This window comes from Dreissena polymorpha, unplaced genomic scaffold (assembly GCF_020536995.1).
Source record: "Dreissena polymorpha isolate Duluth1 unplaced genomic scaffold, UMN_Dpol_1.0 chrUn020, whole genome shotgun sequence".
In the NCBI taxonomy this organism is placed as follows: Eukaryota; Metazoa; Mollusca; class Bivalvia; order Myida; family Dreissenidae; genus Dreissena; species Dreissena polymorpha.
The window spans coordinates 126853-152764 of record NW_026273334.1 but is presented as its reverse complement, the minus strand read 5'-3'; the positions used below and the strand labels follow the sequence as shown (position 1 = coordinate 152764).

Below are 25912 nucleotides of genomic sequence, written 5' to 3'. Positions count from 1 at the left end.
AATACGCATAATACTGGTTCTACCCAGGAAATCGATTCGAGAGCGTTTCAAAAAAATTAAGCTTTCGGTGCAATTGAGTTTAAATAAATAGGTTTAATCTAACCCACCAACAACTTTTATTTACGATCTATGCACCGGGATAATTTATTTCTTGCTCTCATAAAAGTTTTGACAATTTGGAAAAAAAAATTCAATAAAACTGATTAACTTAGTAACTCAGTTCTTACTAAGTAAAATATTGCTGAATTATATGTTATATCTATTTTGTTATTGCAATTCATAATGTAATGTTAAGAACCAAAAAAAAAAGTTAAATAAAACTCAGTAACTTAGTAACTCAGTTCTTACTAAGTAAAATATTGCTAAATTATATGTTAAATATAAAAATGTAGCAATCTAAATTCCATGTAGCGTCTACAAAATTAAAAAAAAATCTCAATTAGAATTATAATTTTGTTCACATTCATAAATTGTTTTATTTCCAATAGCAAAAATAAAATGATAAAGCTAAAATGAAATGAACCTTATGCAATGGTTACAGTATCTCTAATGAAGACTAATGACACTGTCTGTTGCTCAACAGCTCTAAATTCCTCACCTATGCCAGGTGTGAAATGTCATGTTTTTTTAGTAAACATCCCAAACCAAATGGGTCCTGCTTCACAAGTGACACATTCCTCAAATAATTAGACCAATTAACAACAACATTTATACTTTTATTTAATTTTACGTAACAATAACATAGTCCAGCACATAATCTCATAATACATTTTCTAAATCAAATCATAAATTTTCATTGTTATTCTGTAATCAACTATAAATCATTTCGCCGAACCGGTTTAACACCTACTATTTATAATCAATTCGCCGAACTGGGGTTTCGCCGAAACCTCCATAATTCATCACCGTCCCTAATGCGCATGTGCAAAAGGTCGAAATGCACTGAATTGTTGATGGCTACATCGAACTTAATTTGTATTAATATAATCTGAATTGAAAATACTGATTTAAAATAAATATTTATGCATCTCAACCTGCGTTATATTGTTTTTTGTATGCATGATTACATTTAACAACGATGGTTTATCTTTGTTAATTGTTTTAAGATACCTAGATATATATATATTTATATAAACAACTTACCCCAACTTTAATAGTTGTTTGCGACCTGAACTGCGCCATTTTGACCTCTGTTAACAGTGCATTCTTTGATATCAAGTTACCTCACCCGGTAAGATTTAAATAAACACACACAAACGAGAAAATAACACTGAATGAAACAAATAAGTTCACAGCGTGTCAATCACATTTATTTTAACTAAATTAGCTTAATTAGATCCAAAAAACTAATACTTTACTCTTTAGCTGCGTGCCTAAAAATTTTGCTGTTGTTCATATAAGCGTGGTTTGTATGGTTATCACCGGGCCGTATAATAAATGCCTCGTGTATAGTTGATGCCCTGTGGTTTGTATTGTTATCACCGGGCCGTATTATCGATGCCCCGTGGTTTGTATTGTTATCACCGGGGTGTATAATCAAAGCCCCGTGGTTTTTATTGTTATCAACGGGTGGTATAATCGATGCCGGTGGTTTGTATTGTTATCACCGGGCCGTATTATCGATGCCCCGTGGTTTGTATTGTTATCACCGAGGTGTATAATTGAAGCCCCGTGGTTTGTATTGTTATCAACGGGTCGTATAACGATGCCGGTGGTTTGTATTGTTATCACTGGGCTGTATTATCGATGCCCCATGGTTTGTATTGTTATCACTGGGCTGTAAAATCTATGCCCCGTGGTTTGTAGTGGGGACGATTGAACTTTACGGGCACGCAACATTTTTCATCAAACAGCGTACCCTAACCCTTAACACCTTAAACATAACAACTAACGCAAAACCTTAAAATCCTTTTTTATCCTATATATTTCTTTGGTATCAGGGGCTACCGCCCCTAAGCCCCTGCTTTGTCGATGGTGGTAAACAACTGCGTACCGGTAAAGTTCAATCTAGCCTTGTAGTGTTGCCACCGGGCCGTTTAATGGATGCCCCGTGGTTTTGTATTGTTATCGCCGGGGTGTATAATCGATACCCTGTGGTTTGTATAGTTATCACCGGTATCACCGGGCCGTATAATCGATGCCCAGTGTTTTGTATTGTTATCACCGGGGTGATAATCAATGCCCCGTGGTTTGTATTGTTATCACCGGGGTGTATAACCTTTGCCCCGTGGTTTGTATTGTTATCAACGGGGTGTATAATTGATGTCTCGTGGTTTGTATTGTTATCACCGGGGTGTATAATGCCCCGTGGTTTTTATTTAATGCTTTCCAGTGGGTTATAGAGAAATATCAGGGAAATAAAACTGGTATTTCACTGTTTTAAACAGTGTTTTGTATTGTTATCACCGGGGTGTATAATCGATGCCCTGTGGTTTGTATTGTTATCACCGCAGGGTCTTCCCCAGGCCATTTAAGCCCCCCTTCCTGGGGCGCTTGAATTTCGAAATCAGAGTCCCCGGGGCGCTTGAAATTTTCCGATCAGTGTATTCTTCAGTAAAAGAAAGTGGAGATTGTCCAAAAAAATCAAGGTTTCCCTATCAGTGTATCAATATTCCCTGTTTTAAAAGAGCACTCGGTACCTACTTTCACAAGTAATCGCCATAAACACCACATGGGGTAATGGATAATCCACTGATAAGAGAATAGCATGACGCGCGTATCGATTATTCTAGCCACATTACACGGTCATTTAAATGCTGACAAGGATGTATCTGGTAATTTTCCAGTTGTCAAACTGTTTAGTTCATCGTCCAATTGGTTACGCGAATGCTTATGAGGGCGGGGTTAACTATCGACCATTTTTGATTGACGTCGGGCATGAAGAAAGAGTTTATCGCAGCTTGATTAGCAAGTAGCATTTGAGTAATATAAAACCGGTAATTAGTACAGTACAGAACATTAAAGACGGTTTCGGGCATCATCATCACACCTTTTTACTGTAAACAAGTGTTACCTATGACTCATAATTAATACGAGAAATTAATTGCAAGTGGTAAACAATTAAATATTATAGCGGTTACAATTATGTGATAACAATTGATTTAATTCCAGTACATGTATATTTCAACATGTCCATTTATAGAACTGATTCACTTCGTTTTTCTGATATTTATTCGACATGTAATGCGCTTTAACAAATTTTCGTTGAATTAATTACGCACACTTGTAAATGTTTCGTCCGATAATCGATAGTAATAAGACTGATGATGGCAACCGGCCGTGATCCTCGTGAACAACATGAATTTCATGCATAATTCCGTCAAAACATTTATTCGACTCGTAAAGTGTGTAAACAAATTATCGTTGAATTTATAACGCAACGGTTAATATTTGTTGGAATCTTATGGGAATAATTAAATTTGTAATCCGAAACCCATTACCGTAAGTAGATTTTAACGCGTTTTTAATCCGAAACACACTTCCGAATGTAAATGTTACCGCAACGTTAAATATTTTTGCTTCAAATTAGCAGTGCAAATTTATTTTGTGTCGAATCTTTTTCTCAATTAAAAAGAGCACGAAAATTATGCAGCATGTACAACGTCGCGTCTATTGCATACAAATGGCGTGTATTGAGCGTTTTAACAAGCACACAACAGGTCAGGGGATTGACGCATATTCAGAGGCAATATTTCATCAAATCTATAAATAGTCACTTAAAAAATGGCAAGGTTTGTGTTAAATAAATAACTGAAAGCTTTTATCGTAAATATTTACCAGAAAGAGATTGATAAAAACGGGTAATAAATAGAAACTTGAAAAATAGTAAGTATACAGTAATAGAGTCGGGTTGAAACGGATGTATTGGGGAATCGTTCGAGTCGGGATTTTACTATCTGTGCGGAAAAGTTTTAAAACAATTAAGCAAAATAAAAAAATATATTTTTAAATGACTGGGGGATTTTTTTTTAAGAGTCATAGCGCACCAAATGACGTCTTTTGACGCTGTTTTTCTTTGAGTTATAACGCACCACAGAACGTGAATTGACACGTTTAATTAAAAAAAAAATCAACGTCGGGAGGGGACACCCCTTCCGAACCCACCCCCGGGGCGCCTGAACAAATTCCTCGGGAAGGCACTGCACCGGGATGTATAACCGTTGCCCCGTGGTTTGTATTGTTATCACCGGGGTGTATAATTGATGCCCTGTGGTTTGTATTGTTATCACCGGGCTGTATAATCGATACCCCGTGGTTTGTATTGTTATCACCGGGGTGTATAAATTATGCCCCGTGGTTTGTATTGTTATCACCGGGCCTTATAATCGATGCCCCGTGGTTTGTATTGTTATCACTGGGTCGTATAATCGATGCCCCGTGGTTTGTATTGTTAACACCGGGGTGTATAATTGATGTCCCACGGGGTATAGTGGTATCACCGGGGTTTGTAATTCATTCAATGCCGCCTGTGTTGTTATCACCGGGGTTCGTAATTCATTCCACGCAGCCTGTGTAGTTATCACCATGGTTTGTAATTTATTCCAAGCAGCCTGTGTAGTTATCACCAGGGTTTGTTATTCATTCCACGCAGCTTTTGTATTGTCAACGGGGTTTGTAATTCGTTTCATGCAGCCTGTGTAGTTCGCATCGGGGTTTGTAATTGATTTCAAGCAGCGTGTGTAGTTATCACCGGGGTTTGTAATTCACTCCATGCAGCCTGTGTATTTATCACTGTGGCTTGTAATTGATTACATGCAGCCTGTGTAGTTATCACAGGGTTTTGTAATTCATTACAGGCAGCGTATATAGTTTTCTTTGGAGTTTGTAATTCACTCCCCGCACTTTGTTTCTTTAATGTGTTTGGTCTTTTTTTTTAATTCTAGTGTCGTGAGTACGCGAGAAAGATGGCAGAATCAAAATCGGTATGGTTCCATAGAATAAAACGTTATTGAAATAACATTTGAAAGTTAATAATGATATATTCGTTTTTTAGATGGTCGCTTTAGCGACCGTCTAATGTGCTTGATGTAAAATTCAGGTCGATACGGCCTGGGTATGATTAGCCCAATTCCCGCTTACACTACGCGTGAAGAAAGAGTTGTATAATTTATGCAAGAGGTTTGAGTTCTCAAATTATGTTAATTCACAAATGGAAACATTATATTAATATCGTGTTAAATGCAATAGTTTCGAATGGTGTTTTATAGAAAAGAATAAAAAAAACAATGATCGTATTGCACGTGTCGCGGAGGAGATTGTTTATGAATGATTAAAATAGTCCACTTTCTGCTGCGTCTGCGTGACGTAGTATTTTCGCTCATCTCATTCATAAATCTGAGGCTGGCGATAAACAAAGGGGAGTCCGGGTGAGAATTACGCACTAGTATAAGGTTACGCTTGTTTATATTCACAGGTCTCAATTAATAACACGTTGACCACGAGTTCAACAATTATTACCGAGATACGATAGACAACATAAAAATGATTCATTATCGCTGAAACTGTTAAAAAACATTTAAATATAACAAGAATATTCTCTAAAAAATGTAGTCTTGCTGTTTTGAAATAAGGTTTGGAATTTTGGTTTCTAAATAACTTAATTAAAAACAAAAGTTTAATTATAGTGTTTTTTACTTTTAGTCGCATATTTACCGCATTATAATGTGTGTTATAATAGGCAAACCATACATTAGTAAAATTCAATCTGCCTTCGCACATAGAAGGAATGGGTCAATTAGGTGCTGCGTTTCCTTTGCTTACTTCAGTTAGAGGTCAATTCTTTACGTAAAAGCAATCACAAGGCCCCGGCTTCAGAGGAATTGCGGAGCGTTCTTACATAATTAAAGTCATAGTCGCATGGTATTTGCGTTTAGCGTCCTATTTGGTCACGTGGTTCTTTTTCGCGGGTGTTTTGGCATTCATGATATGAGGCTATTAATAGATGCGCCTGTCGATAAACAAAGGAAAGTTTACGGGCGATAACAACGCAATAGGTTACGCTCTCACATACAACTCAATGACGTAGTACAGGTCGTAAATTGAGAGATTTGGGAAAAAGTTGACGCTTACTTATATTCTCAATTTATAAAACGTTGAACATAAGTTCAACAATAAATTCACCGATACGATAGACTAAAAAAAATCATAATCGCTTAACCCGAATATAACAAATAATTTATAATAATAATACGAATGACCTGTTTCATAACCTCGTTGAAGCTACTGCATCGGGTATTTCTGGAAAGCGTTCTTGGTTCTCAACACATAGCGGCGATCTTTTGTATTTACGGGTGCTAGCAACGCAATAGTAGAAGCTTAGTAGAAGGGTTAGCTTGTTTATATTCACAGTTCTCAATACATTGACAGTTGGATATGAGTTCATCAATTACTCAGGCATACTATAGGCAACCTCGAAAATGCTTTATAATCGCTAAAACCGAAAACAACTAAATATATTATATGAAATATATTTATAACAATACATGTCTTTTAAAAATGTAGTCGGCGTATACGCCGACTTTGAAATAAAGTTAGCAATTTACTTTTCTAAATAATTGAATACAATTAAACAAAAGTTAAACTATTGTGTTGTGTTTTTCACTTGTAAGCTGCATATTCACCGCATGAAATGTGTGTTAGCATTGTCAAACCACACATTAGTGTGAGTAAATAAAAAATATACTACGGGAGAGCACTTCATATGTGTCCTCATATGCCTTGTTATGAGTATCTTTCTTCATTATCGAAATATATCGTATGTTTATATTTGATTTAAACGCAGTTTTCTTTCGTCACATTTAAATCACACGTCAATAGCGCCGTCATGCGAAAATGGGTCTTATGCGTTTCGGCAAGCGTTTGTTAAACCCAACATGTGCTCTTGCGCAGTCAGGCCATAGGCGACGCTGTTCGCTTTAAAATCACTCAATATGTTATGTTTCTCCTTACCAGAAGGAGGGATAGCTGAGTGGGCTATTTATATGAAGGGCGCATATGGAATAAGACCCATTTTCGCATGACGAGGGTCATTACAAATCTCATTGCGAATTGAAAATCCCACATTTAAAAACAATGCTTTTTGATACAAAATTGAATTCAAAATAGCAAACTTGTTAATAATGGCAGCCTATCGACGCATTAAGGAATGATTTCCAGACGTGCTGACCAAGTACGGCAAACATTGTGGTATGATAATTAAACGATTTTCTCTTATCGTGACACTATACTATTTCGCTAATGATTGTTTTCTCATCTTGGAGGCGAAATTGAAATTCTGCGAGATGGATTGTAACGCGTAATTGTAACAGGGCCACAATTTGTGTCGTTTGAGCATACAGAGAGTAGTCCGGAATTTCTTACACTGAACAGTGCTACATCCTTTGAATTGAGCACATACGCAGTGATGTAGCAAAAATTCAGAGGTTGTATGTCGAATCAGCTTATTAAATATTCGAAAATATTCATGCGTGTCTGTTTGAGTTATGTTAAAGTCACTAAGATGAAAACTGAAACAGCTTCGCCTAAAAGCGCATTAGTGCTCTATACCTATGTTTATGTTAGCGTTGTTGACACCGTGTGAACTGCTCGGGTAACAAGTAAAGCATAAACAGCAATGTTTATATACTTTTATTCCTCCATATACAAGATACGAAGATTATTGTATATTTTGAATTTGTATATGGTGTCAAAAATCAAAAGTTTTGTACACGGAACTTTCATTATGAATTTATATTCTTGGTGAGATAGTCATTTGATATTAGAAAAAATATTCCTTTAATATGATGGTGACTGCAAATTTTCTTTATATTAAGTTCTCATTACCATTTTCATCATACTTTCTTTGCTTTCAGAACTTCCAAAAAAGCATGCTGTTTTTATTTTGTCTTAGTTATTTCTATGAAATAATAAGGATGATAAAAAGTGCACACAAAACTCGACCCGTGCGCTATGACACACACTTTTTTAAGTTGAATGGCGTGTGTTCATTTCAAACTTGCGATTGATTTTGAAAAATGAATTGCGTGTTAAATTATGCAATAGCGAACATCTTCAGTGCCTTCAGCGCTTAGATTGTTTTTGCAATATGGTATGGTGCACATACTGTTGTTTAGTTACAACGTTTTATGACAGGCTTTGTTTATTATTTCGATTATAACCTTCCTAAAGAAGCATTCGTATTGATATTACCAGTGCTTTGTACGTAGTGGTTATCTGAATGCAATTGTGCCTTATACCAAGTACTTATTTTTTAGAAGTCAAGAAAGAGAGCATATGTATATAGCAATCCATATTCTCTTGCTGGAACTTTGAAGTATGACTCTTTTGCGATGCCAACATCAAGCCGTACAGGCACAGTTCCCCGAGTTGGATCATTAGGTGCCAGGCAAATGCAAGGGACATCGTATGCAACTGCTCAGGTAAACATGTTCAATCGAACTCTTCACTACTTCACTCGCGTTTACACGGAGTATGCTATGAAAGAAATTGTTTGTCCATTGCTTGAGCTTTAATTCGCTCGTCTTTGTTAATATGTTCACTCAGTATAACAGTTTCATAATATTTTGTCCGACCTTTCACATTTTAAAAATTTTTTGACGCTATTTTGTATAATCACTGTTTAGACCAAGAATGGACGTACTGCTAAATATACACAAGAAAGTCCTGCATTTTCCGGCTCCATAACATTACCAGTTTTGCCATCAGAAGCCGAACAATATTATAGTTTGATCAAGTCAACGGGTTCATATATGCCCGTAAACGAATCTCTGGATGTATTCGTTCTGTTAGACTGCGACGAGCACACAAAATTCATAAAGGTAGTTTTTTTAATTCAGCGTACTGTTTTAAACCGCTAGGTGACATTGTTTTCTCAAGTCAAAACATTTTAATAATATATTGTCACAATTCAATTTCGTTTTCAAGTGCAGTATGTATGTTTAATTTTTTTATCGATGGCTTTGAGATGATTAAGAAATTGTACCGTAACTTATTAGGCTGTGAGATACTTGTGTGTTTTATTCTAGTTTGTGTTACTGGTGTTGACAACAAAGTCAAAAAGATTACTGTTTATTCCAGATATTATTTATTACAGGCAAATTCCCCAGTGATTGTAAATCGCAAAGGATCATGCTACACATGCACATGTTCACCAGACAGGACACAATTCGTTGATAATTTTGAAACGCCCACTCCAGGTAAGCAAACGCTGGCTGTATATATAGAGGATATTTATTGAATTCTGTGGAATATCGATTTTATTTCACGAGTGGTCTTAAAAAATAATATTTTCACGAGTGGTGCAGCCATGAGTGAAAATATGTATTTTTTATGATCACGTGTGAAATAAAATTGATATTCCATCGAATCCCCCAAAAAATCTTTTTATTTTATGCTTTTTTCACCGTTTATTGACATTGTCAAAGAGTTTAACTGGATAATTTTCGCTGTGAAAACAGTGAAATACCAGTTTTATTTCACTGATATTTCTCTATAAAACAACGCAAAGGATAAAATAAATACGCGAAAACACTCGTACTCGTGCCACATTTTTTGCACATTTAAAATGTTAGGCATAAATCTAGTGTTTTTTTTTCCCTTAACCGACCCCATTTTAGTGCTGACTATTAATCTCATTTAAAGATTATTTCACTGTGAGAATGTGTATACCTGTTTTAAGCATGTTGGTTTAACTCCATCATATTTAAAGAATTTTGCTACTTGGTTTCCTTGTTTTTGAAGTGTGCAAAATGGTATTTACATTAAAATAAAGCAAATAACAACAAGTTACGCCGACCTCAATTCCTAATTATGTAAGTGAACATAACCAATTTGGTTGCTGGTTGCACTTTATGTTGCGTGTTTATATTGTATATTGAATGTTAATCGATGTATAATTATGTTGCTTTTATCAGAGGTAGACCGATTACATCCCGAATGTGTTCATATCTTTGTCGTGAAAATCATTTTCCAAGAATATCTAAATAGAGCCGGTCTGGAAGATTGTCCTGTCCTTAAAGGTATTGGAAACTTACAGTGTTCAGTCGAATGCACAAATGTAATTAAGTGTAAATGACTGAAGTTATATTGAAATATTGAAGAAAACAATTATGCTATATAAAATAATTCTTCATGCTTAGCATTGACCGTTCCAAGGCGGTGCCCAAGCTGTATTCAACTTCATTTGCTATGTGTGAAGTTGTGTGCTGTGCTGTGCCGTTCGGCAATTGGTCACTTGTAAATAAAGGACCTGGGGAATGTTTTAATAAACATCGTAGTACACATTTATGATACGATACATTTTTCGAAGATGTGTTATTGCTAAAGTCCATACATATGATAATGAATTATCAGTTCTTAATAAATAACATTGGCATATCTAGCGCCTAGATATTTGATGAGAATGGTGGGCTAGTTCTTCTACTTACTAAGATTACAAAATTATCTCGTGAGTTAAAATTTTCGTACGATCGTTAATGAAACGACCCCAGACGCGGTTGAGAATGGAATTGCTGTGCTGCCGGGGGAGGTGAAGTTTCACCTTTTTTTACTTTCATATTATAATAAATAATATACATGTTTTGTATTACATTGTATATACCGGTAATTTGTTAGCTTACATCCGTCACGATAACTGTAATTGCAGATGCATGTGGACATGACTATGCTAGCAATATCGCATATGGAAAAGAGGTACTTGTTACTCATTACTGACCTAGTAATTTTCGTCATCAGTCGTATCTCGCCTGAAGTATGGTATTGAAATAAATAGACACTCCGATTCATTTAATGTAATATTTACCATTAGTTTTGACTGGGACTGTGGAAAATGCATGAATTGCACTACTGGATATATACATACTTTAAAATAATGGTTTGTAGTTTGACATTAACATTTAAACTTCTTTGCACTCAGTGTTATTGTCTAATTTTATTCATATTTTATGATTCAGTTTTGTTATTTCAGTTAGATGAGTCACATGAACACATAGTTCCATTTTTGGACAACAAGTATGTTGTGCGTGTTGACGGAAGTTACTCCGTTTTACGGACAAATTTCGGTACATTAAAGTGTCTAACTTGCAAAAATGGTAACAGCTGCAAACACACGCAATTTGTAAATGAACTGCTGAACCAATCAGTAGAAGATATGTCTGAATGCGTGCATAAAATTCATTGTGAAATTCATATTATGAGCAACAAAAATAATTACGAACTCAAGTGCTTTTCCTCTCATAAGATCCCCTTTATATTGGATAATTGCGCCATAAATAAACGATCTTCCGATCTGTATCCAATAAATGATGGTATTCGTCAAGTGTTACCAAGGCATCAAAAGAAATGTATGATTTGCCAAAATTTACAATTTGAACTCAAACCAGTGGAACATGTGTCTACATTCCTTTCGAAGTACGAGTGTGTCCCTGTTCAAGGTGAGTGATTACTAGAATGAATCTAAATCGTAATGTTGTATTTGGTTTTATTGGATTAAAAAATGCTCCTCATGTGCATTTCCTTCTAATTGTGATAAAAATTATTCCAAAAATGCTGTTCTTAGTACCAGTGCCAATGTAGTATTATAAGTGTGTAACCTGTAAGCTAGATTAAAAAAAATACAGCTTGTTAAATAAAACCATTGTTTTTAAGTGTACGAGAGGATATGCGTGGCAACCGGTTGCAGTTCCGTTACATGTTATGATGGGCAACAAGACTGTGTACTGAACATGGGGCGATTTCTCATCCACTACGAAGTGCTGAGGGATTTCATGTTTCAGTATCTGTATTCGAGGTAACGCTTCTGTTCGCACTCTCAAAGTTTAATTGTGAAGATTTTTCACATAGTTTAGATCTGGTTGGACGTAGCGTTTTAACTACTACTACTTCTACTACTACCACTACTACTACTGCTGCTGCTGCTGCTGCTGCTACTACTACTACTACTACTACTACTAAAACTACTACTAATAATACTACTAATACTACTATTACTTATACTACTACTTATAATAATAATAATAATAATAATAATAATAATAATACTTATACTAATACAAATAATGATGCTTAATTAATATTAATGCTGAGTTCTGTGCAAGAGTATATATTATCTATATACGTATTGGTTGTTGATATAACGGTTAAAGCAACATATACCATTATTGTAGATCAACAATGTTCTTCTTTTACAACGTCTGGCTGCAACATCAATCCGATAACGGGAACACGCAATTTGCCCGAATATTCTCGTACATGTACTTTCGACAGACGTGGTTCGCTTATCTGCAGTTGATGGACATTGACTTTGAAGCGGATTTTACGTGTCGTGAATGTGGTCCATCACCGGTCAGTCCATGCTTTTTGATGGCACATGCCTGTCTTTTAAAAAAAACTTTTTATGTAGCGATGAGGACATACTTCTGGAAAAGCAGACTTCCAAACTTTCTGGCAGATATGTATAATGTTTTTGTTTATTAAATATATGTTTATATAAGTGTTTCTATTCAAGATGTAAATAACATTGTGAAAATATACGTCAAATGTATGCTAACATTTATTATCCACATCAAAGAATGTTTTCAAATGCTGTTTGTCGTTTATGGGTCACTAGATCGGTCGGTTTGTATGTACGCTCACTAAGCCCTCTTCATCATAACCTTCAAACAATAATGAATAGGTTCATAAAATACAGGCAAAGTACTCTACTAAGTGTATGGAGATACTCGCGTCTGTTTCCTTGGAAATAACCGAGAACTTACGTAGGCTTTGTAGCGAAGATCGGAAAGACAAACTCTTGATCGATATGCGAACATCATAAGTACTCTGCAAACACAAACACTCTGAATCAAACTGTTCATTGCTTTTAAAACTATGAGCTTAAAATGATTTATATAGAACATTTATGTTTTACCGCATAGCTTTTGTCGGGAATAATTATTTTTATCAATGTTTGATTATTATTATATATTATATTCAACATTTCACTAGTCACAGCGAGTGAGTGTTCATCCCGAATAAAGCCGCACAAACTCTAGTTGCACGCTTCTGCAGCAGACGTGATGGGCTTCAACCGGAGGAATTCACTACGATATAATTTTTGCTGGAAATACACCAACCCTCTATGGTGCCTTTGCTAGAGTGTTTCCAACAGATTGGTAAATATTCGTCTTTAGTGTAAATTAAAATATAATCAATCATGCTCTTGTAGCTTTTATTATCGCGGTATTATATGTTGTGAATAATTAACACAAACATTTTGTTCCGAAATGTGGAAACATATTCTGACCGAGGTATCTTCACGTATTTACGAGAATCATCTAAACTGGGTACTGTTTGTTAAATTGGGGTGTGCATTAAAAACTCTTTCGAAGTAGCTAGCCACTGTCACTTTGACTTTTTTATGTCACCCACTATAGTAGTGGGGGACATATTGATTGTTTTTGCCCTGTCTGTTGGTTGGTTGGTTGGTCTGTTGGTTTGCCCCAACTTTAACATTTGCAATAACTTTTGCAATATTGAAGATAGCAACTTGATATTTGGCATGCATATGTATCTCACGGAGCTGCACATTTTGAGTGGTGAAAGGTCAAGGTCATCCTTCAAGGTCAGAGGTCAAATATATGTTGCCAAAATCGCTCATTGGGTGAGTACTTTTGCAATATTGAAGATAGCAACTTGATATTTGGCATGCATGTGTATCTCATGGTGCTGCATATTTTGAGTGGTGAAAGGTCAAGGTCATCCTTCAAGGTCAAATATATTGGTCAATATGCTCATGTAATGTCACTTCTGCAATATTGAAGCTAGCAATTTTATTATTGACATGCATGTGTATCTTATTGAGCAGCACATTTTGAGTGGTGAAGGGTCAAGGTTAAGGTCATCCTTCAAGGTCAAACGTCATATACGGGGACATAGTGTTTCACAAACACATCTTGTTTCTTTTTTTTTTTCAAAGGTCAATATGATGTTGCGGAAATATCTCACCTGCATATCAGAATGAATAGAACGTTTGAAAATAAATACTAACATGTAACCGTAGATTGCCGTTGCTTTTTCTATATGTAAGGATACTGAATTAGAAATAAACACTATTTATAATTATCTGTTTTTAGGTTGTACGCAGTTTTCTCCTGAGGAGTATGTTGATTTATTGAATGCACTATCTAAGAACTCGCCAGTGTGTGCAACATTCCCTTTGTTAAAGCTACATTTGATACAGAACATCATAGAAAGTTGCCGAGTTGAAGCTGAGATTCTGTCCGAATGTCAAACTCACATTCCCGTGTTATTTAGATTTTTATCTACAAATCGGGTCAGGTGTCCAGTGCAGTTAAATGTGTTCTCATCGCTGTGATGGAGAAGACACGTGCGCCTTTCAAAGGGAGAGAGATCCACGCCACTCCAGTGTGTGAATCGGATCACTCCTTATCTTTTTTTCCCAGTTTGCCATGTTTGAGGAAGAGAGGAGTGTATAGTGCTGATAAAGAAAAAAGTACCAGTGGTTGCCAGAAGAACGGGGGTCGACATCATGCACTATTTCCTGGCATTTTCACTACATTTTGTCCTCATGGTATAGTACTTAGTATTTCTGGAGTGCATGCATTGTTTTTAAATAGCTTTTGTTATTAATGCTTCAATTGTTTGAATATTTGTTCATTCTTCACTGGCGCAATTTTTTTACCGAAACTAAATGAGTGCTATAAATTACAACATTTTAGGAATCTGCTATGGATTCGAGGTGATGGAATGTGCAGAATCCCCAAACAGGCCTTTTACTTTCCTTAAAACAAGATTTGAAAGTAAGAATGCTGTGTATTCGAATCATTTATTTTATTGACCAAATATAACTTTCAACCTGTGTTGATTTCGGAGATAGATATTATGTATGTATATATATGTATAATTGTATTTACTAATTAAGTCAAAGTATTTATTGTATTTTCAAGTTAACACATTATTTGAAGCAGAAGTTGGGTAAGAGTGACAGTTAAAAAAAAATCATAATAAAGCCCCACATCACGATCCTCGGATGTGCACATATAATATGGAGCTCTACCAAGTTAAAAACAAACTCGATGGTTTATGTGTAATGACTACCGATATTGTATGTGAAATGAGTATGTTCATAAATAACATAACATATCTTTATTCTGGCATAAAATAGCACAATGCATACTTATTGCCATAATATAATAAATGTAGTATTGCCAAAATATAATAAATGTAGTATTGCAATCCTGAAAAATCCAAAAATAGAAGGTACCAATTTGTTTGGTTACATTCAATTATTGTTACAGGGGCACCAGAAATCATTATTTACGACAATACGTGCAATCTTCATCAGTATGCCTTAAACAGGGATCCAGTTTTCTTCTCTCATACAAGAATGGTTGTGGATGGATTGCATTGGGATAACCATACTGGTAAGCCATGCTTCTATTCTTAAATATGTCTATACTCTGCATTGTAAACAGAACATATCGTTATCTGAAACTCTAATGTCAGGTTATTACACTCAAATATACATTTTTATACTATAGAACTTAGAAATGAAGTGGATTTGACTAAACATTTTTACCTTTTCAGCCTGTGCAATTGGCTACAAGGGATTAGACTACCCCTTCATACGACGGATCAACACCCAGATTGTTGAACAAAATAATGCAAAATTGAAAAAATTAAAATCATCTTTATCTTACATGACGCCCGCTCATTTTTTGATGAGTTTGAAATTCTTTTTGTGGCACTGCAATTTTACATTAAAAAGGTGTAGTCAAAGTGGGAGAAACAATACGTGCTAAAATGTAGGACGTTAGCTATCCACAACTAACAATGTGTGTTTGATTTACACAAGAAAGGGCGTTTCTTGTACTTTTGGCACAAAAAATATGTTTATGTGTTGTGTAAAAATAGCTCTTCTAAAAGTGCCACCAAATGTTCTTGGTCATATATAAGAGTGTTTAAGTCCTTTTATCTTTGCTATGTATTTAAATGACCTAGAAGTTGAACTGTTCTTAAAAGGTGCTGAAGGTGTTAATATTGGTACTCTTAAGATTGTTCTGTTAATGTAGTGCAGATGACTTTGTGATTTTTGCAAATTCTGCAGAAGAACTGCAAAAAAAATCTAGATTTTTTATCAACATATTGTAACAGATGGAAATTAACTGTTTATAGAGATAAAACCAAAGTTCTTATATTTAGAAAAGGTAGTAGACTTCCAAATAATCTAAACTTATTATGATGGAAACCACATAGAACTTGTGAATAAGTATTCTTATCTCGGTTTAATATTTAACATTATGAGGTTCATTCAAGGAATCACATGAGAAATTGTCCGGTCAGGCTCTTAAAGCAATATTTAAACTCAGAAAATATCCGTACAGTTACGTTTATATTACCGTTGAACATATGTTAGATCTCTTTGAAAAGATGGTTTAATCAATACTGTTTTATTGTGTTGAGATTTTTGGATTTACTCGAGCAACGCCGATTGAAAGAGTGCATACAAAGTTTTGCAAGTCTGTATAAGTTGTTAAATGTAACACTCAAAAAGATTTTATTTATGGTGATCTTGGCCGTATGGATTTACATTACCAAAGGCTTGTTTGTATTATTAAATATTGATTGAAGATCACTGGCTGTAGTGATAGAAAATATGTGTCATGTATTTACAATACTATGTTAAATGATATTGATTATAACCACGTAAGCAAAACTGGGCTTCACTTGTTAAAGATACGTTGTGTAGATTAGGTTTCTATCATGTATGGCTGCAACAGAGTGTTGGAAACAATAACCAGTTAATTAGTGTATTTAAAAATCAGCGTGTAAAGGACATATTTGTACAGGATTGGCTTTGTAAATTGGAAAATTCATCTCAAGCGATATTCTATAACACTTTCCGTAATTTCGAATTTTAACCATAACCTAAACATGTAAATGTTAAATGCTATAGAAATGCTCTTACAAAGTTACGTATGTCATCACATAGATTAAATATTGAAACAGGTAGATGGAATAGAACGCCAATGGAACAAAGGCTATGTAACAAATATAATAAGAGGACGAATTTCATTTTCTTTTTGAGTGTAAGCTATATGATAGTGTACGAGGTAAAAATCTTAAGCATTATTACTGTCATAGACCAAATATGTTTAAAACTGTTGAGCTGATTACAAAAGATATGTGTGAAATATTACGAAACCTAGCTGTATGTAAGCAAAGCCTTCGAACTGAGAAAAGCACATTATACAATGCATTAATATTTATATTGTTTATTGTATAGCATAAGCTTTAATTCACTATCAGTTTCCTGATTCACTTGTCGGTATATCAAAATTGCAATCGTTGTCGGTGTTACTGGGGTCTCTGCATTGCAAATATAGGCATAAATAATTATCAAACACCATAAAGACAAAGTATTAAGCGTCATACGTGTATTACATGACTACAGATAAATTTTAAATTATGTACACAGGGATTTATAAAAATAGAAATCGTTTTTAACACATGGTGATGTATACATATTGTATAATATTAGTGTGGTAGGATCATATGCATGTAAAAGATAGATCCATTATTGATGATAACAGTGTCATTGATGAAACAGTTTATTCAAGTCTCATCACCTTAGAATTATTGTGCTTATGTTTTCGTAATATACTATGAATATTGCATCATGTTATGTGAATATAACATTATTATATGTAATATAAAATATATGAATATTACATCATGATAGGTGATATGTGTTTACCAAAAGTATAATATTAATATTGCATCATGATATGGGATATATGTGATGTTAGGAAAATGTGATGTAAGTTGATTCCAGGAAATAAGATCTTGCAAATATTTGCATTTATCATGACCGGCGCTCTGAGTATTTGTATTAAGAACATACAGTTTGTTTGAAATTTGATATTTATGCCCCCCTTCGAAGAAGAGGGGGTATATTGCTTTGCACATGTCGGTCGGTCTGTCGGTCCGTCCACCAGATGGTTTCCGGATGATAACTCAAGAACGCTTAGGCCAAGGATCATGAAACTTCATAGGTACATTTATCATGACTCGCAGATGACCCCTATTGATTTTCAGGTCACTAGGTCAAAGGTCAAGGTCACAGTGACTCGAAACAGTAAATGGTTTTCGGATGATAACTCAAGAACGCTTATGCCTAGGATCATGAAAGTCCATAGGTACATGATCATGAGTGGCAGATGACCCCTATTGATTTTCAGGTCACTAGGTCAAAGGTCAAGGTCCACGTATTCACGCAATGACTGCCACTACAACTGACAGCCAATATGGGGGGCATGCATGTATTACAAACAGCCCTTGTTTGAACTTGATGTTAGATGTACAGTGAGATGTTAGTTTACGTTCTACGTAAAACGAATTTGTGTTAATGATTTTGAAAGTGTTATTTTTTATTGACACTTTTTGTAGAACATGCTTTTCAAATAGAAATATTGAAATATCAAATTAATATATGCTGTGTAAATACTGTATGTTTCTTTAGAAAATTGATTTTGAATTTCTAGTGGAGGCGATATGTAGGATTTGTATCAGAACATTATTGTTATTCAACCATAACGTTTTTTATGCAACACCATGTGTTACGAATATATGAATGATATGATATGTGTTGAACACGGACCATAACAGCCTATTTAAACTGTGTAAATATGTATATGTATTTGTCGAAATAAAAGTTCTATATATATATGATTTTTTTTTTATAAAATTATTACTATATTACGATGAATAAAGCTGAATATGTTGAATAAAACTATTTAACATGTCGCATATGCCAATTGCTAATAAAATGCTATCATTTTTATGTGTGTGTGTCATATTAGCGGCTTAACCGTATTGAAATAGCATTGATTCAATAAAAGGTCAATAAAGTGATTGACAGAAATAAAGTAGCATCAATATCATAAGTTTCAAGTTATAACCACACGTTTGTTTAATAGTCACGCCCTAAAAAATAAAATATTGATAATGTCAGTTCTTAGAAAGCAGACGTTGATGGTGACACTTCAGATATTAGTCGTCGTGTTTATATTATATCAGTGGAATTATTTGTATTAAGTGCTCATACCTATGCCAGTTACTGTCAACTACCCTATAAAAAGCAAGGGGGGCGTGTATATGACAGTAGCGAAGATCTCGTGATCAATCACCACACAAATATTCACTGGGCGACTGGGTATAACTGTGACTAAACAACTGTCTGTGTGCCATAAGAAACATAGCGGTGACTGAACAGCCATCACAGTGCCATAAAAAAACTACTGGGACTTAATACATATATCACAGTGTCATAGAAAACTTTGCTGAGACTCAATACAGCTATCACCTTGACATAGGAAACATTACTGAGACTCAATACAGTTGTCACCGTGACACAGGAAACATTACTGAGACTCAATACAGTTGTCACCTTGACACAGGAAACATTACTGAGACTCAATATAGTTATCACCATGACATAGGAAACATTACTGAGACTCAATACAGTTATCACCGTGACATAGGAAACATTACTGAGACTCAATACAGTTATCACCGTGACATAGGAAACATTACTGAGACTCAATACAGTTATCACCGTGACACATGAAACATTACTGAGACTCAATACAGTTATCACCGTGACATAGGAAACATTACTGAGACTCAATACAGTTATCACCATGACACAGGAAACATTACTGAGACTCAACACAGTTATCACAGTGACATAGGAAACATTACTGAGACTCAATACAGTGATCACCATGACACATGAAACATTACTGAGACTCAATACAGTTATCACCGTGACACATGAAACATTACTGAGACTCAATACAGTTATCACCGTGACATAGGAAACATTACTGAGACTCAATACAGTTATCACCATGACATAGGAAACATTACTGAGACTCAATACAGTTATCACCATGACACAGGAAACATTTCTGAGACTCAACACAGTTATCACCGTGACACAGGAAACATTACTGAGACTCAATACAGTTATCACCGTGACACCGGAAACATTACTGAGACTCAATACAGTTATCACTGTGACGTAGGAAACTTCACTGAGACTCAATACAGTTATCACTGTGACACCGGAAACATTACTGAGACTCAATACAGTTATCACCGTGACACCGGAAACATTACTGAGCCTCAATACAGTTATCACTGTGACATAGGAAACATTATTGAGACTCTTTACAGTTGTCACCGTGAGGCAGGAAACATTACTGTGGCTCAATGTAGTTATCACCGTGTCATAGGAAACTTTACTGAGACTCAATACAGTTATCACAGTGACACCGGAAACATTACTGAGACTCAATTCAGTTATCACCGTGACACAGGAAACATTACTGAAACTCAATACTGTTATCACCGTGACAAAGAAAACATTACTGAGACTCAATACAGTTATCACTGTGACACTGGAAACATTACTAAGACTCAATACAGTTATCACCGTGACACATGAAACATTACTGAGACTCAATACAGTTATCACCGTGAGGCAGGAAACATTACTGTGGCTCAATGTAGTTATCACCGTGTCATAGGAAACTTTACTGAGACTCAATACAGTTATCACCATGACATAGGAAACATTACTGAGACTCATTACAGTTATCACCGTGACACGGGAAACATTACTGAGACTCAATACAGTTATCACCGTGACACATGAAACATTACTGAGACTCATTACAGTTATCACCGTGACATGGGAAACATTACTGAGACTCAATACAGTTATCACCATGACATAGGAAACATTACTGAGACTCAATACAGTTATCACCGTGACATAGGAAACATTACTGAGACTCAATACAGTTATCACCGTGACACAGGAAACATTACTGAGACTCAATACAGTTGTCACCGTGACACAGGAAACATTACTGAGACTCAATACAGTTATCACCGTGACATAGGAAACATTACTGAGACTCAATACAGTTATCACCTTGACACATGAAACATTACTGAGACTCAATACCGTTATCATCGTGACATAGGAAACTTTACTGAGACTCAATACAGTTATCACCGTGACACCGGAAACATTACTGAGACTCAATACAGTTATCATCGTGTCATATGATACTTTACGGGGACTCAATACAGTTACCGCCGTGTCATCGGAAACATTACTGAGACTGTATACAAATCTCACCGTGTTATAGTATGACAGGCGGTTCGACGCATAATCCCAAGTAAATAGGTTTTTACTGAGAACATAGGTTCTCAGAATGAGAACCTAGGTTCTTACCAGAACTTATGATCCCAAATGAAATCTTGTGTTCTCGTGAAAATTAAGGATATCCGAGAGAACGACGCGAACAACTATCGAGAACCTAGGTTCTTGTGAAAACCTTGGATATCAAACGAGAACTTAGGTTCCCGCAAATTGTTTTGGCTTTATTATCTGATCTAGATTTGAGAACCTAGGGTTGTGAATATTCGTTAAATATCTGACTGAAAACCGGGGTTCTGAAATGATACCTTAAGTTCTCATGAGAACCTAAGTTCTATGTGTTTATTTGCGTCGTCTCGCCGTGAACATGGGTTCTCGAGCGTAAACTCAGTTTTTCAAAAGAGATCACAGGTTTCTGAAAGTATGTTTAGCGTCTAAGAGCCAAAGGCCATCCGACGCTTTATTCTGGGAACCTAGGTTCTCATGAGAACTATGGTTCCTAAATGAAAACCACGGATTAAGTATTAAAGATGATAACTTAAGTTCTCGTCATCAAAACTATGGTTTTCACCTATTATTTAACGTCTGTAGAAACCTTGGTTTTCAAATAAGAACCTAGGCTATCGCCGTTTGATGCACTTTTTATGATAACTTGGGATCAGGAGAAAACCTATGATATCGAATAAAAACTGGTTATCGAAGACATGTGCAATCTTAAATCGAGACACTATGTTCTCAGTAAAAACCTAGTTAGTTGGGAATAGGCCGGGTTTCCATGTCTCCGCGTCCGTGTTCCGTGTGTCCTTGTCCGCAAAAAAACGAACTGCTTCAAATCTGTTGGAGCGATTCTATGTTTCCGCGTTTCGCGTCCGCAATTTTCGTTCGCGTATTGCGTCGGTGAAAAATCGCTTTTCCCGCACGAGGACTCAGTACACGGACGGAAGTGAACGTGAATGGTCGACTTTCAAGCATGAATATAAGTGAAAAAATGATATATTTACTAAGGGATCACCCTGAAATATACAACCAACGTATGAAAAATACAAAGACAAAGACATTGCATCAAACAATGCAAATATAATATATCAAAATGCATATTGTTCACTCTATAAGCGCTTTTCAAAAGACGCAGTATATACAAAAATGTATTTCAAACAAGATATAACGCTATAAGAAGACCTATTTATTTTCCTTTTTTGTCTATGCGGGTGCACACGTTTTGAAGTCTGTTATACGATTAATAAGTAATGTTTATCAATATAACTGTGCTAATTGTCATTAATTCAGCCTGTCCAGAGTGGCTTATCAGCTAGTTTCCGCGTTCTGTACTGTGGTGTTGGAGAAATTAGCTGATAGCGGTATGAAACAAGGAGATAATTAGGATTTTTGTATATCTTTTTATAACAATATTGCAAGATTTGGTTAATAATTATTAATAATTTACCAACGTCATGAACACTTCATCGTTCAGCTCTAATTCTCTAACAAGAGGGTAGTAAGTAAGTTAGTAAGTAAGTAAATAGTTTATTATAGTGACATGTGCATTTCGTATGGTATAATATGTACCCGTTGGTTTGGCGGTTTCTTATGATGGCACTTGCCCAGTGCCTATATGTCTGCTTTTCCGTGTACTAACATAGAGTGCTGCCTCAGCAGTCATCATAAAAATGTGTGCTCTTCTAACAACGACATCCTAATCCAAGTGAAACCACGTTTGGAGCTTTTTCACAGAGAGACTTAAATAATAAGCGGATGCATGGAAACGATACTTCGTGTCCGCATACGGAACGCGGACACGGAACGCATCTTTAAGCTGGTCAGGAAAAAATCCAGCATGTATACAATTATTAATAATAGAAGTAATCGGACCTTCAATGGTATCCCCACAATATTTAAGAATTTAAGCGCCAATATTGTCTATACCGGCAGCTTTAGATATTTTGAGAGTCTATTATTTTCCGAACGTCAAATATCGTAATCTGAGATATGTCAAATACATTCATTCATATTTCTTTGTCTAAAAAAAGTTTTAAAAGTTTGATAAATGTTTGAGTCATATTTTCTTTTCGAAACTATACCAGAAATGTTGATGAAATGATTGTTAAACTCTTCTAAGATAGCTTCAACAATTTCAATATCTGTATCATTTATACTTATTTTTGTTGGAAGATTTATTGAAGATTGCGGTTTTGTTAAGGCATTAAGAGTATTCCATAGATGCTGTACTGATGCGTTTTCTTTCACCGATTGGTTATAAAACTGCCTTTTACTTTATTATTAGGTATGTTACATGATTTCGGTGTTTCTTGTATTCATAAATTTTATGATGCTTTTTTAACCAATCGCGAATTTTAATTTCTTGTCTTATTACCGCTGTAAACCAAATGGGTAGACGATCAGATTTTATTCCTTTTGTTTTTAAAGGCTATATGATTATACTGATAATAATATATAATATTATATTTGTTTAGAATGTGGCCGTACGACTGTATGTTACACGCGAAAGACGATACAGGCATTAATCTATTTATTTCGAATATCAGGTTTCAGAGTTCACATGACAGAATATAAAAAAGGGATTCAGATTTCATATTTTATTTACAGCATTTTCATAAGGCCAATGACCCATATGGCAACATTTTAGTACAATCAATATAATAGCTACAGTAATAGACATATAAAAATGATTATTACAAGCACAAGGTTACACATTTTTTAAAATAATAATTACCTAAGTACTGTCAATAAATAATTTACAGCAGGACACACATATTAACCGTAATTATAATATTTAAGAGAAGTACTCATACTTATCAATATTGCATTAATTTTAACGTACATTTACTCTAAAGAAAATAAAGAGAGTGAAACAAGAAACTCACACAAAAAACTGATTATACAGCTGAAGCATATAGTCGGTACCAAACATAGATGAAATACGTTTCATTTAAGAGGAGTAATCCTACTTATTATTACTTAATGCATTATTTTTTTACATATATTCACTCAACAAAACAAACCAAGAAGGCATTAACAAGAACTCACACAAAAATACTCATTCCACAGGATTTCATTCACATACACAATCAGAAAACAGAACCAGTTTACATTCTTCAGCTAGTTGATTGGTAAAAATACATCAAATGGGCGCATATACTTTCGTTGATCTAACTAGCAAAGCTGCATGGTCAAAAGGTTATAAAATGTAGTGTTTATAATAATAATAACATACATTGTGCAAATAAAGTGTTCAATACAAAATGATGGTGGAAATCCAAATATTTCACATGCACGAACTAACATCCTTTTTCAACGTAACAATATCAACATAATTTTACATGGGTTCATGGCAATGTTACAGGAGTAATATCGTCAATAAAATAATGAGACTGTGTTAACATTTAAAATGTGAAATTTTGAAAACTGAAAATATTGCTTAATGCTGCATTAACATAACATTCTCAATACCAGTCAATAAAAATAAAAATAATGGAAGTGGATGCGTCACTTGACAATAAAAGTGCTAAGTCGTCATTTGTTTCATTTATAATCATTTTTATACACATACAATATTTTTAACTTTTAATTTTATGTAAGTTATGACATCAAAATTACACTGAACAGCATGCATTGTTTACAAGAATTACAAACATGTTGCAGCCGAGAATCGTTTCAGGCTGAATATATATAAAATGATCATTCAGACAACAATTATCAATCACTGAGTCCCATAAACACAGTGATGTCATAACCATGCCTAAGAACATTGGACCCTAATACATTTTGCAACAAAATTAACATTCAGCTATAATATATTTTACGAGTGTTTGAACAAAAATAGATAAACTGCTTTCCAAGCAGGTTTGTGAAGGCTGGAGTATGATTCCATTAATCTGTTAAACATTGTTTCATTTTAGTCCATATAATATTCAAAAAGGAATGTAGTGTTTATGAAATGCAAGCAATACTAAACACATTCACCATTAATGAGCAATATTCTTTTTGGTAGACAGTGAAACAATAGAATACCTTTTCTGGGAGTGTAAACCTATTCAAACTCTATGGGACCAATTGACAACATTTCTAGAGAAACAACAATTAAAAGGAAAACTGCCTCTTTTAAATTGCAGTGGCAATGTAAATACCTTAAACATACCAGAATTTAATAACACTGTGAACAACATTACTATATTAATGAAATATTTCATATTCAGCTGTATGAACTGTTTTATAAATCATTTCAAACAACGAAAGATCCAAATTAAAAAAATAGCCCTCAACGATAAACTTCAAATATTTGAACAAAAAATGGAAACACATAATACTTTCATAATTTAGTCCAGTTGTGTGCTACCCCACTTCATGCAACTCATCTTTAGTTTATATTTATAATTAATATTTTAAAAAAATCTATCACAAACAAACAAAGCAAAAACACAAAAAACCAACAACTTTTAAATCTACACAAAACACAAGGTCAAAAAATATGTATATACTTGTGTTTTTTAACAGTTTCAAAAAAGATAATGGGGGGGGGGGGTAGGGCACGGGGGATGGTTTGGGTGGAGTCTATTGTGGTATGTCAGGTAAGAGTAGTTTTGTCAAAGTATCAATCAAATCTAATCATAAATAAAGAAGTTATGGCAATTTTAGCAAAATTTTATAAATTGACCTTGAGAGTCA

General features: G+C 34.8%; 1 protein-coding gene across 1 annotated transcript; it reads left to right on the top strand.

Moving 5' to 3' along the window:
- Window positions 1-1171: 1171 nt before the first annotated feature.
- Window positions 1172-18721, top strand: LOC127863615 (uncharacterized). Its single transcript, XM_052403221.1, has 14 exons — window positions 1172-1231; window positions 4884-4922; window positions 8253-8417; window positions 8622-8816; window positions 9092-9194; window positions 9912-10016; window positions 10643-10689; window positions 10964-11429; window positions 11644-11785; window positions 12162-13148; window positions 14109-14566; window positions 14715-14795; window positions 15294-15419; window positions 15583-18721. Exons 2-10 carry the CDS (start codon window positions 4905-4907, stop codon window positions 12469-12471), a joined length of 1551 nt encoding a protein of 516 aa, XP_052259181.1. The 5' UTR covers window positions 1172-1231; window positions 4884-4904; the 3' UTR covers window positions 12472-13148; window positions 14109-14566; window positions 14715-14795; window positions 15294-15419; window positions 15583-18721.
- The last annotated feature ends 7191 nt before the right edge of the window (window positions 18722-25912 follow it).

What these genes read in the sequence shown, in the direction of transcription:
- LOC127863615 (XM_052403221.1), top strand. An exon ending in TTTTGAAACGCCCACTCCAG is followed by an intron (nt 9,195 to 9,911) that starts GTAAGCAAACGC and finishes TGCTTTTATCAG; the next exon opens with AGGTAGACCGATTACATCCC. An exon ending in AGATTGTCCTGTCCTTAAAG is followed by an intron (nt 10,017 to 10,642) that starts GTATTGGAAACT and finishes CTGTAATTGCAG; the next exon opens with ATGCATGTGGACATGACTAT.